The sequence below is a fragment of the Phyllostomus discolor genome, chromosome 3, assembly GCF_004126475.2.
Source record: "Phyllostomus discolor isolate MPI-MPIP mPhyDis1 chromosome 3, mPhyDis1.pri.v3, whole genome shotgun sequence".
NCBI classification, from domain to species: domain Eukaryota; kingdom Metazoa; phylum Chordata; class Mammalia; order Chiroptera; family Phyllostomidae; genus Phyllostomus; species Phyllostomus discolor.
The window spans coordinates 2739025-2751866 of NC_040905.2; the positions used below are offsets into that span (position 1 = coordinate 2739025).

At 52.6% G+C, this 12842-nt stretch overlaps 1 protein-coding gene across 1 annotated transcript in view; it reads right to left on the reverse strand.

The window, feature by feature from the left end:
* Positions 1–12842, reverse strand: part of ITGA1 (integrin subunit alpha 1) — a 144400-nt gene that overhangs the window by 79734 nt on the left and 51824 nt on the right. The window contains exon 2 of the mRNA XM_028526146.2: positions 4910–5030. Coding sequence (XP_028381947.1) covers positions 4910–5030 — 121 coding nt within the window. The remainder of the gene's footprint in view (positions 1–4909; positions 5031–12842) is intronic.

The following is a 12842-nucleotide window of genomic DNA, read 5'->3' on the forward strand; positions in this document are numbered from 1 at the left end:
AGTCTGCCTTAGAAACGAGCAAAGACCGCAGGTCCCTGAGGCCGGGCTCCGGCCGGCCGGTGTACAGAGCTCGTAGGTGCGGCAGGTGGTTCGGAGTGTGTGCACCTTTCGGAGGATGGGACAGCTACATCGATGTAAAACATAGATTAAAACTGAACGCACTGAAAACATAAATGGTATTAAGAAGGTTATGGCTAGGTCGTCTCTCATCCATCGCTGAGGCAGACTCTATCTGCCCTCCTGTCAAAACTGTGATTCGCGCCCTGGCTGGCGTAGCTCAGTGGATTGAGCACGGGCTGGGAACCAAAGTGTCGCAGGTTCGATTCCCAGCCAGGGTACATGCCTGGGTTGCAGGCCATGACCCCCAGCCACCACACATTGACGTTTCTCTCTCTCTGTCTATCTCCCTCCCTTCCCCTCTGAAAATAAACAAATAAAATATATAAAAACAACAACAACAAAAAACTGTGATTCGCGTCACAGACAGGACGCAGCAGAAATAGTGCCGGGACTTCTGAGGCTGGGCCTTGCAGGCAAATGTCCTAAATGTTCTTGCAGCCTAAATGTCCTACTCAGAGTGACAGCCGCGCGGACACGGGGCCATGGGGAGGCCCACGGCACGCCGCTGCATGGACTGCGGATGTCGTCACTTTGAAATGTGACGCCAGCCTGCCTTAATGCATCCCGGGTTATTTCCCGGAGATTTTTGCTTTTCATTTGAAATTATCGTAATGACTTGTCAGCAGATCAAGAAGACTCAAGAATGTTCTGGATCTCATTACTGATCTCCAGAGAATTGCCCGACGACCTCCAAGCTCATTGAGGTGAGGGACACGTCATCACAGAAGGTCCCCTTATAACGACATTTCGTGAGCGGAGCGTTGTTTGCTCGTCACAACGGCCACGGGGACCGTTGGTCTGTCTGTGTGCAGAGCAGCTGACCTCTGTCGACTCTGTGTCATGTTCACGCTTTTTCCCTGGAAAAAACAGCTTCCTGGAGACCGTTGTCCTGTGTGCATGTTCCTCACGAGCACTCCTCTCGCCTCCCCCTCTGCTCATGTCCCAGCCCAGTCACCGTCGGAGAACCAAGCACCCCTGCCGGCCTGGTTTTAAAAAGCAAGCAGCCCAAGTGTTTGGTCCTCGTAGGGGGACGCAGCACGCTAGTGGTCTCATCATCGGCCGCCGCGCTCTCAGCTGTGACAGGCCAGAGTGTGGGGACGAGGGGAGCCCAAGCAATGACAAGTCTGGCACAGGGAAAGGCTCAACTTCAAAAGATATTGCGAGCAATGTAAAGTAAATAGCATGCTAAAATAGGTACGAGGAAATGGGACGGAACCTTTAAAAGGGCTTTTCACCGCCAGCCGGGGTGGGCTTTATGGAAACCACATGTACGCGTGGGAAACAGGCCATCGATCAGTGGAGCCCCCCGCCACCCTGACCCGGTATTTGGCCGGGTCCTCGCGGGAAAAGGCACGAGGCCAGCAGGCTCCGGCATGGGCGCCGGCTTGAGGACGGGCTACGGAGGGGTCTGCCCCCTGGAAACCTACTGTGGGAACCCAGGCCCACCGAGGGCACGGCCGCCCCCGGGAAGGGCTGCAGGGGGACCAGTGGGGAGGGTGAGCCCACACGTGCTGGCGGGAGGGAGCAGAGGGCACGGGCGTGGGACCCCTACACCCCCTCAGGTGCTCTCCCACGTGGCCCAGACCCAGCCGCGCCACTGACCGCCGGGTCGGGAAGCCTGTGCGGTGCTCAGCACAACTCAGTTCTTCTCTTCGAAGCCACACCGGTGAACCTCCTGGGCCCCCGTGGCTCTCCTCCGAACCGCGGTGCGTTCCCTGGCTGCCTCGGCTGGTGCGCACCGTGACGAGCCCCAGCTGGTCCGAACCAGAGGCACGGTGCGTTCAGTGCGGAGAAAAGGTGGTTTCCGAGCCGAAGATGCACAGGAAGTTACACTTCGCAGTAAACTTCTGAAAGGGGAGGGGGCATCGGGCTGCCTCTTCTGTTATTTTTCAGTTGTTTTGAGATAATTAAAGCGAGGCTTTTCCGGTGCACAAGGTGCACTCGCAATGGGCCAACAAGTACTCCTCCCCCAGTCGAGTTTGGCCAAGAGTCACGATGGGTCAGGATGAGTTTTCAATAATCTGAGGATGATGCACTTCTAAAACACGAGCTGTGAATATGATCTACGGAGATGCCTACCTCCGGAGATGAGTAACGGAATTTGTGTTCTCCCGAGTAGGTCGATTATGCTAGAGTCCATTTCTTAAAGGAGATCGGCACCCTATCTGATTCTATCAGCGCTCACAGAGCGTCCAAACCAGTCTCCAAAATTCATTTGGCAGGACTAGCGCCTGGGTCTTTGGAATAATAGGCCGCTACCTTGCTGCCCCTTAAAGGTCTGGACATTTAGGTTCGTATGATCTGCTCACTTTTAAATTCACATCACAGCCCTGGCTGGCGTAGCTCAGTGGATTGAGCGGGGGCTGCAAACCAAAGTGTTGCAGGTTCGATTCCCAGTCAGGGCACATGCCTGGGTTGCAGGCCCTGACCCCCAGCAACCACACATTGATGTTTCTCTCTCTCTCTCCCTCCCTTCCCTCTCTAAAAATAAATAAATAAAATCTTTAAAAAAATCACATCACTTTGGTGGCCCTGATTTTTCACACCCTTTCCCATAAAATCACTGTTGACATGGATTGCCAACACGGAGTTACAGCATCTGACAGCTGCGTACATTCGAGTGCTCACCAAGTCTCACACACATGTTCATGAGGAAAATGGAACACTGCAAACATAGTTATTATCAACACTTAGTGAGAAAGTAATGCAGTTCCAATAAAGGAAGAGCACTACACTGGGTGTGGACACACTTGAGTTCTATTTCTAGCTCTGGCCCTAAGTGGTTACATTTCCCTAGGGGAGTAACTGTAAACAAAAACATTTTATTAACATAAGGATGACATAGACTAAGCTGTACATATTTCATGTATGCAACTCGGTGAGTTTGGAGACAAGTACACTCTGCGGAACCATTACCCCAACCTGTGCCATAACCATACCCATCACCCCCAAGGCTTCCTCCTGCCCTGTTTAGCCATTATTATTATTATTATTAGATAAGAACGCAACACCAGAGAACAGCTCTGTGGTTACCAGAGGGGCAGGGGGCTTGGTGAGGAAGGGGGCGTGGCAAAAGGAGTGAAGGGTGTCACGTGCCTGGTGGTGGGCTATAACTAGACTTTTGCAGGTGATCCCTTTGTAGTGTATGCAGATGTCGAATTACAACGTATACCTGAAAGTTATATAATTTTAACAAGTAGAAATCACACCTGCCGTGAACGTACCCAACCCTACAGTGTTTAGAAGCACGGAAATGACACTCAGTCAGGTTTGTCAGTAGCAGTAGACCAGGCTGAGCTGCCTGGTGAAGCACCGGAATGTTGGGAACCGCCCTGACTGGTATCACAAGCTCAAACCCCCGCCTAGGCTAAGGCTAAGGGAACACCCTTGGAACCGTAAGCCAGCAAGGAGACAAAAGCTTATCTCCCTGGCAGGAATGCTGCTTCTGCTGCTTCATTCATAACTGAGCCCCAGAAAGCTTGGTCGGTTAGCCAAAGGCGGGTAAGATTCCCCAAGGGGGGAACAACCTAAGACAGGCACGATCACTTTGGGAGGCCCCCCAAAAGAAGGACTTGGGGGGCTGCAGCAAAAGGGGGTGCTGGACCCTCACTCCTCAGCTTTGACATAGCCTGAGTCCTCATCGTCTGGGAGAAAATCTCCTTATCTCTTGGTTGCCTTAGTTCCCTTGCTCCACCTGAGCCTGAAACAATGACAGGGTGGTGCAGCTCTGTGCTGAAAAGGGCAGATTCCCCGGGTGATCAGGCCGAAGAAAGAACATGTAAATTCCTATGAAGCATGCTTTGTTTAGAATGCTCTCAGTTGAATGAGAAGGGTCCAAGGAAGAAGTTAGTTTGTTCCTCAAAGTCTTATAGCTTTTTGACCCCGACTCAAAATAGACCGGCAGAGTTCCTTGTTTTCTATGATTCCTTACTTCCCCCTGATGAGTACTGTACTTTACCTGAATTATTATGCAAAACGAGCCCAATAAAAGCAGGTATGGACGGTAAATCGGTGCACTCCCCACTGGGGGGGGTGGCCATTTGCTCCCTACTTCCCCACAGAAACTAGTTTGTCCCTGTGCATGTTTTTTTCTCGCGTGTTTTTCGACGAGCCATCCACAGTGTTCCGTGATCACTGCTGGCCGGTGACCCACGCAACACCAGAATACAAGCCCAACAATGTGACGTTGCCGCGGTGACATGAACCCTTTCAAAGAGAGCCCCTGGTCTGCCTCCCAACCCTTTCTGCTGAATGTCCCCTACGAAAGGAGAAGGGTTCAAGAACTCCTGTTTGATAACGTAGTTTTGGAATGACGCGGCGACTCTTTGGGATAAGGACCTTCCCCGAGGTCAACCCGGGCTTCACACGCGTCACGAACCACGTCCTTCAAGATTGCCAAGAAAGTAGCCCTGGCTGGCGTAGCTCAGTGGATTGAGTGCGGGCTGCGAACCAAAGTGTCGCAGGTTCGATTCCCAGTCAGGGCACATGCCTGGGTTGCAGGCCATGACACCCAGCAGCTACACGTTGATGTCTCTCTCTCTCTCTCTCTTTCTCCCTCCCTTCTCTCTCTAAAAATAAATAAATCTTTAAAAAAAAAGATTGCCAAGAAAGTCTTCTTGTCTTCCCTTGTCAGTGTCCATCGCCGAATGATCGAACTGCAACTCCTACTGTAAGTGATCCATTCGGTTGGGTTCTCATTCATACAGCAAACTGTAGCCAAATAACGGTTTTCATTACCATGGAGGAAAACTACGCGACAACAACAACCACAACACACACGCTGGCTTACCATTTCCCTTCTTCGTTTTCATACTGCTGAACAGTGTACCCGAACAGGTCCTCCACGGGGCCGCTGAAGGTCATGGAGTTCTTCACGTCGACATTGAATGACATGCAAACGCCGAGAACAACTACGAGAGAGAAGACAGAGTCCAGTGACACCGAGTTCACTAGGCATCCACCGTGGCTCAAGTTACGGACGGCGTTCTCGGGGTTCCCGAGAAAGCACCGGCGTGCTGCAAAGATCGAACCGGACTGCAGCCAGGGTCTAGGGGAGCAGCCACATGTGGACCGGAAATCAGTGCAAGGGCTCTGAAGAGCGAGAGTATGGCCTCTCAAACACACCCCATAGAAGTGTAGCGTCTGCGTCGTCCCCGGAGCTCCAGGTGCGTGTGTGGGAGGTGCGGGAAGGCACGCTCGCAAAGGCAGCTCCGGGGAGTCTCCCAGCAGAGCGAGCCCCACGGCCTGTGTGGCCGCCAGGGACAGGCACACAGCTTCCTCCTCCGGGCTGGTGACAGAGGGTCAGCATTGAAACCATGGGGGGCATGGAGGAGGGGCAGGCAGCTCTCTCCTTGCTGCTTCCCGAGGGAAGGCGAGAGGCTGTCTCCACCCAGAGAGGGCTCCCTGTGCAGGCCTGAGACGTGCTGTGTTCCCCGTCAAGGCTCGGGTGGATGGGTGGGAGCTCCCTCTAACGCACCGAAGCCCCCTGCACACTGCTGGTGTCAGGGCCTCCTCCCGGGCTGCCTCCCGGGCCGCTGCTGAGATGAGTCCGAGGCTGCAGCTACTGCTTACTCCACACCGGGCACACGCCCGACTCAGTGAGGATCGAGTCCCTTCAGTTCCCTTGCAGGTCAGGTAACGAAGCCCTTCACGAGGGACGGTCTCTCCCGAAAGGGTTCTGGACGGTGCGAACCCCCCGTCAGGCCCTGGTTTCTACAGTGTCCGTGTGGGATTCCAAAGCATTGCCCTCCTGGGTGTAGCTCGGAACCCTTCGCCAAGAGCAGTGTCTTACGAAGCCGCGGAGCAGCAGAAGGCACACTCAGAGGTGGTTAAAGCCACTCTCCTTTGTTAAAACCAGCGCATGGCCCAAGCACCCTGGAAACTTCTTCCCTTACCCACCGTACGCTCGCTCTTTCATAAATAAAGTCTGAACCCAGCCGCTGATCCATTCTGTGTTCTACTTCGCCATCTTCACATTTTGGTAACTATATGAAGTGTTTCTTTGGTGCATAGAATCATACGTAACTTAGAGAAAATTTTGTTCTTAAAAACCAAAAATATTTTTATGAAAAAGCAGATACTTATATACACCCATTTACAAAGTTTTCTTTGATCTCCTCACCTGAAAATAGTCTTTTAACTACTCAAACCTCCTCTTCTATGTAATAACTCTCTCACAGAGATAATTACCAAACACTATTTACAGTGTATTGTAGTTAGCAGTGTGAGACTTTTTTCCTAAATTAGAAAATTCTTTGGTAATTTGTTTATTTTTTTAATTCATTTTTCAATGATGACATATATCATTATATTAGTTTCAGGTATGCAACACAGGGACTAGGCATTTATATAATTTATAAAATCATCACCCTAGTAAATCTAGTACCCACCTGACACCATACATGGTTATTACAATATTATTTTGTCTGCATTCCCTATGCTAGCATTAACATCCCGTGACCATTTTTATAACCGACAACTTGTACTTTTTAATCTCATACAATTTTTTCACGCAGCCCCCAGCCCCCTCCCATCTGGTGACCATCAGTTCGTTCTCTGTATCTCTGTCTGGAAAACTCTTTAAAGCAGGGGTCTGCTTACTCATCCTTCTTATTGCCTCTCAAAATAGCACAGCTCCTCGGGCACAGCTGAGCAACAACACACTTCCAGGGGGAGAGATAACACGCCGAAGGAGGAACGGGGGCCGGGGGCAGTTCGAGAGGAACCAGTAACAATTTCCTCTTCGTAAAGGAAGATTTTACGGAGATGGAAATGTTCAAGTGAGATCTTTAAGTGGGGGGAGAGATGCGGCTTGGCAGAGAGAAGAACATATGTCCCAAGGACCTGGGGGAGGGGCTCTCTGTGAGGAGTGAGACACAGAGCAGGACAAATATGGTAGCGAGACCGCGGAGAGACCCGGCCGGCTGGCGTGGAAGACGCGGAGCAGGCGTGGGTGGGTGGGCGGCCTGGGCCCATTTATGTCCATTTCCTGCCCATTTCTCCAGGGTGACAGCACGCAGCTGGCGACCATCTTCTGCCTGGTTGCCTTTCATGCAGTCGGAGGCAGTCCCAAACACTGCCCGCTCTCCGCTCCACACTAAATAGTCCATGCCCCTACCCTTCCCTCACAGCTTTACTGCTGTTTTTGAACACGTTCAACAGATTGTTTTTTTTTTTAAGATTTTATTTATTTATTTTCAGAGAGGGAAGGGAGGGAGAAAGAGAGAGAGAGAGAAACATCAATGTGCAGCTGCTGGAGGTCATGGCCTGCAACCCAGGCATGTGCCCTGACTGGGAATCGAACCTGCGACACTAACAGATTGTTGTTGATATGAGGAACACACGGAATAGTACTTCTCCAGTGGGATTGCTCCACTTGGGTGCTCTTGACATTCTGGGTCAGAAAACTGTTTGCTACGAGGGGCTGTCCCGGGCCTCGCAGGCGATGAGCAGCACCCCTGGCCCCGCCCACAGATGCCCCCCGAGCCGTGAGGGTCAGAAGCGCTCCAGACAGTGCCTAATGCCCCTGAGCCCCAGATCACCCGAGTGGAGGACCCCCATCCTACGTATAAGGAGCAGAGCCCACCACCCAAGGTTTTGTCGGGAGATGACCAGAAACCACGGCGGCGACACCCACATCACCCCGGAGCTCCCAGGGGTCCAGCGTCTCAGGCCCACCCAGAGTTCCTGAAACAGCGTCTACACCCAACAACCCCCCTCCCCAAGAAGTCTGGTTCCCATTCTGGGTCGAGATGCCGGGATCTGTAACACAACGCCCCTGTTCCACGATGTTGACGCAGGTCACAGAATGTCCCTAAATGAAACGCACTCAGCATCCTGTAGACCGAAGAGGAGAGGGGCTATGTTTCACCAAGGTCAACGGCAGCCCTCCGGGGGGATTTCCCAGCTCTTCGTTACCTCGAGTACACGGTCTCCCAGAGGCGCGGTCCCGGTGCCCGGTCGCTGTAAGACCGAGAGCCTCCGGTTTCCTTTCTGGGCCTCCGTGTTTGTTCCTCACGTTGTGTGGAATGTCCGGGGGGGGGTGGGGGGGCGCTGCTCTCTTTTCATTTCCTGTCCTCGGGCCGCTCCAGGCGACATGCCCACAGTGATTGTAAATCAGCCTCTTTCATGTTTGCCAAGGCACCCAGGAGCCGCAAGCCCAGGAGATGACAGCGAAAATAGTTTACATTTTGTTCTTTTGACTTAAAGGAGCGCGCATCAACAGTCAAAGCAGCTTCTTGTAGCTTTGGTTCACTGTTCTTTCTGGTACACGGTGTAGTCTCGGACCTTGACCTCCAGCGGTACAGCGAGATCAGACTTATTCTCGCTTGAAGTCAAACAGAAACAAACCAGACAACACGGACGGGGCCTCAGGCCCACGTGAGGTCAGAAGAATGGGAAATAAAACAGAGGCAACCGTCGTAGGTCAAAAACAAAGTCTTGTTTCACGTGTACTAGCAAGATGTTTTTCCTTCAAAACAACCATGCTGTGTGCCTACTCTGTTCCTCTTCATGCGCCCGTCCTCGTACAATTTTCCAACAACCTACCATTAAATCTGGTTATTGTCACCACTGGGCAGACCAGGAGGAGGCTCCGGGACGGGGGGCGGGGAAATGTGCCCACATTCCCCGCAGGTTTCCCGAGTCATTCCTGTGGATTCAGTTTCTATGACTTCGCCCTCACCTGGGAAGGGCGAGTTGAAGGTGACATGAGGAAGGATTAATTAATTGCTTAGTTTTTAGAGAGAGGGGGAGGGAGGGAGGGAGAGAGTGAGAGAAATATCATTGTAAGGGAGAATCATGGATCAGCTGTTTCTCACACATGCCCCCCCCCGCCCCCACTGGGGACCAGGCACGCGAGCCAGGCATGTGCCCTGATGGGGAGTCGAACTGGCAACCGCTTGGCTTTGTGGGACAACACCCAACCCACTGAGCCACACCACTCAGAGCTGACGTGACAAAGGACCTAGGAGAGGGCTACCACCGGCCCATGTCATTCTATCTCCTGGGAGGCGGACTTAGGGGGGAGCATCTGCTACAGTGGCCGAGGCTGGAGGATGCTGGAGTGACAGGGGGCGATGCTGGAGGATGCTGGAGGATGCTGGAGGATGCTGGAGTGATGGGGGGAGGTGCTGGAGGATGCTGGAGTGACGGGGGCAGTGCTGGAGGATGCTGGAGGGTGCTGGAGTGATGGGGGTGGTGCTGGAGGATGCTGGAAGATGCTGGAGTGACGGGGGGAGGTGCTGGAGGGTGCTGGAGTGACGGGGGCGGTGCTGGAGGATGCTGGAGGGTGCTGGAGTGATGGGGGTGGTGCTGGAGGATGCTGGAAGATGCTGGAGTGACGGGGGGAGATGCTGGAGGGTGCTGGAGTGACAGGGGCAATGATGGAGGATGCTGGAGGATGCTGGAGGGTGCTGGAGTGACAGGGACGGTGCTGGAGGATGCTGGAGTAAACAGACAAGTCCCAGCTACAGAGCTCTAGGTGCGGCTGCTCGGGGGACTTCAGCCCAGAGACATGTTTGGGTAGAAAGAAATAAAAAAGCTTGCTCTTCTTCGAATATGGCTATATGTGTATGTTATCTGTCTTACGGCTAAAAACTGGGAGGAAGATGAGGCGGTTGGCATCCCTTGGGAAAGAGATCATGTGGTGCAAATCCTTCACCCCAGGGCGGAACCCGATGTGTAAGACATCTGAATGAGAGAGAGGGAGAGGGAGAGGGAGACACAACCTAGGGTTGCGCAGTGTTCTCTGCCTACAGACATTTTCATGTGAATAACGGCGCTGAGCCAGTCGAAGAACTGTGGAGGTCAGGCCGGCCGGCCGGCAGTCGTCGCTCTCGGGGTGAGCAAACTGGACCCCAGAGGGTTCAATGACTGGTCCAGGACCAGGCTGTGTCAGTGGCAGACACAGGACTTCCACAGTGGCCTTGAGACCAAATCGCGGACTTTCTGTGGCTACAGTGCTATTGAGTCCGTCAGATTAATAAAGTAAAATGACTCAGGTCCACAGAACCCTGAGATGGCCCGTGAGAGCTTCCATCATCTCGTGGCTTTGGAGTGTCTGAGTCTGGGACCAGCGGGAAGAGCTGAACGGGGGGCCACGCCTGGGCACCTCCAGGTGCGTCGCTGGGATGAGGAAGGCTTGCCTCCTCCGCTTCCTCCCAGCCCCGAGCTCAGCTGTGCAGCCTGTGTGAGTGTGGGCTCCCCAGGAACGGAAGTCTGTCTTTCCGGGGTGGTCCGGAAATTCTGGTCTAGGAATATCCCGACTGGAGCACTGAATAGCCAATGGAATTTTGAATACTTTAAATTCCGAACCCAAGGCTAGAGGGTATCAAATAAATGGTGACGAGGGATCACTATGAAAATGCTGTTGCTTTCTTTCAACAATTTCCTACACATTTATCCAATGTAGAATTAAGATAAATTAACATTATAGTTAGCATTTTTCATATAGTGAAAAGATGATACAATATTAAGGTTAGGAATAATAATGGTGGTATTATGGTTAATGATTTTTAGTACACATTCCTTGGTAGTACAGACAGATGGTGACCTTTAGAGATATATGAATGTGGGCGTAAACCTACCCCTCCCGTTTATTTACTCAATTACTCGGATGTATTCAACCACACCACAGATATTACCGACACCTTTACCTTCGGTGGAATATATGCTAGACCCTGGAGATAAAGAGTTTAAATATAAATATAAATATAAGTAGGCAGAACTCCTGTTTTCAGAGCTCTTACAGACCAGCTGGGAAAAAAAATACAGCAGATAACTTAACCTGCATGAGCCTCAGTTCATGCTGTTTGAACTGAGCTCAGCAATGCCTGCCAGGTGCTGGTTGCTGTGAGAAACGCAAATCACGCATTGCTACCAGCGAACGCTCAGCAATGAGTTAACAGCTTTCATAAGCAAAATCCAAGGAGTCGATGTACCATCTGGCAGCTGCATTTGACTTCGGAAGAGGATTTCCCTCCATTCGGATGACCCGCTGCATCTTAAGAAGTGACACAGGTGTGTGAGTGACGTCAGTGGGGAGGATGGGGGCGGGGCTCGCGGACTGCAGCCCGAGGCACACTTCCTATTCCTGTGCCCAGCTGCAGGGACAAGTGAAGGCAGCCCGGGGAGGGGGGGGGGGGTGAGGCCCTCCCGGGGGAGGGGCTGGCGGAGGAGCTGAGCAGATGGCAGCTGGCCTTGCCGACAGAGTCCCTGGAGCCTCATCTCAGCGCTTAAAGAGGCGGGGCATGTTTATGGCGTCACAGGGGTTCTCAGCGCCTAGCAAGTCCCGGCTTCTCTCCCTCCAGTCTCAATGGACTCACCTCTAACCTACTTCCAAGGTCTAACGTCTGCTCCAAGGACAGGGGGAGCCAGCCTGCAGGGACGCTCCTGCTGTGTGCAGGCCGTACCAATGAGTCACCGTCTCAAGCCCCCTGAGACTCCGAGCGCACACCTGGGCTGCGCAGCCTCTGTGGTGTGGAGCTGCGGAGGCCCCGCCTCCCCGAACCTGGGCGCTGGTGTCTCCTGGGTGCAAAGAGTTCACCCGCTTCTGCTCAAATAGGTGGTAACTCCGAAGTCACACATCCTCAACGTACGATGTTGTGACACATCAGGTGTTTTGCATAAGTTCAAATGTACTTTCTACATTTTCTCCTAAAATGTAGGTAAAATATATTTAACTTCGAGGCACGCCAGGGTGTTAGAAGGAAAATATTTTAATGACAAACATTGGCGAACGTTAGAAGCCCTCTCCTCACCCCCTGAGAAACAACGGACCACTTGTGTAATACCAGTGCTGAGGATCTGTAATCGTAATGAGTGTCATCAGCCTTCATAGGCTAGGTGAGTCAGATCTCAAGTGTGGTGTACCCGGATGCCGTGAAAGATAAAATCTGATCAAAATGCTAACCGGGCCTGTCCAAGAACATGACCACATCCCCCCATTCTTGTTGGTTTGAATGCAGATGGTTGTTTGTACAACACTGCCGTCTCCAGGAGGAGGAGGAGGAGCCGGAAAGCACAGCGCTGCCGCCGGCGAGGCCCCAGGAGGTAACACTGGAGCGAGAGAAGAAGACAATCTGAGCGTCCTGAGTGAAGAGTGGAGAGTCGTGGACACGCAGGGTTAAACGCGACACCATGATCTCCAACACAGGAACCTCTCTCTTCTGCAACACGTGCCGCAGTCAACGCAGAGTGTCCTTCAAGCAAGTGGAACTTTCCCGAGCAGTTGTGTAAGGAAAACACAGGTTCTGGCTCCGTGCATCTCACCGTTCAACGTGCTCTCACCAGAAATGACGTAATGTGTCAGCACGCTATCTACCGCCGTCAGCAAGTCCGGAGAGGCCAACCCAAATAAACACCTCGTCGTTCGAGCGCCTTCCAAGCTCCATCCCGAGGAGCTGCCTTCCAACTGCGGCTCGTGCGGCGAGTGCATTGTTTGGACTTTCAGCGCCGATGCCCCGTAGGCCTCCGGTTCTTGCAAACGGCATTTGGACTTCAAAGTGTGTGTGTGTGTGTGTGTGTGTGCCTGTAGACAGCTGGTGGGAAGGGGGCAAGGAGTCCCAATTCTTGGCACACAGTAGGTGTTTCATACGAGTCCGTTCAGTGGAACGCGATGGGATAAACAGAGGAATGAAGATTTCTGGTGTAAAGGTCACTCTGGCTGTGAGAACTTGTCCCCTCTTGGAAGAGCTGCCCAGACTATGAAAGTCCAATAGAGT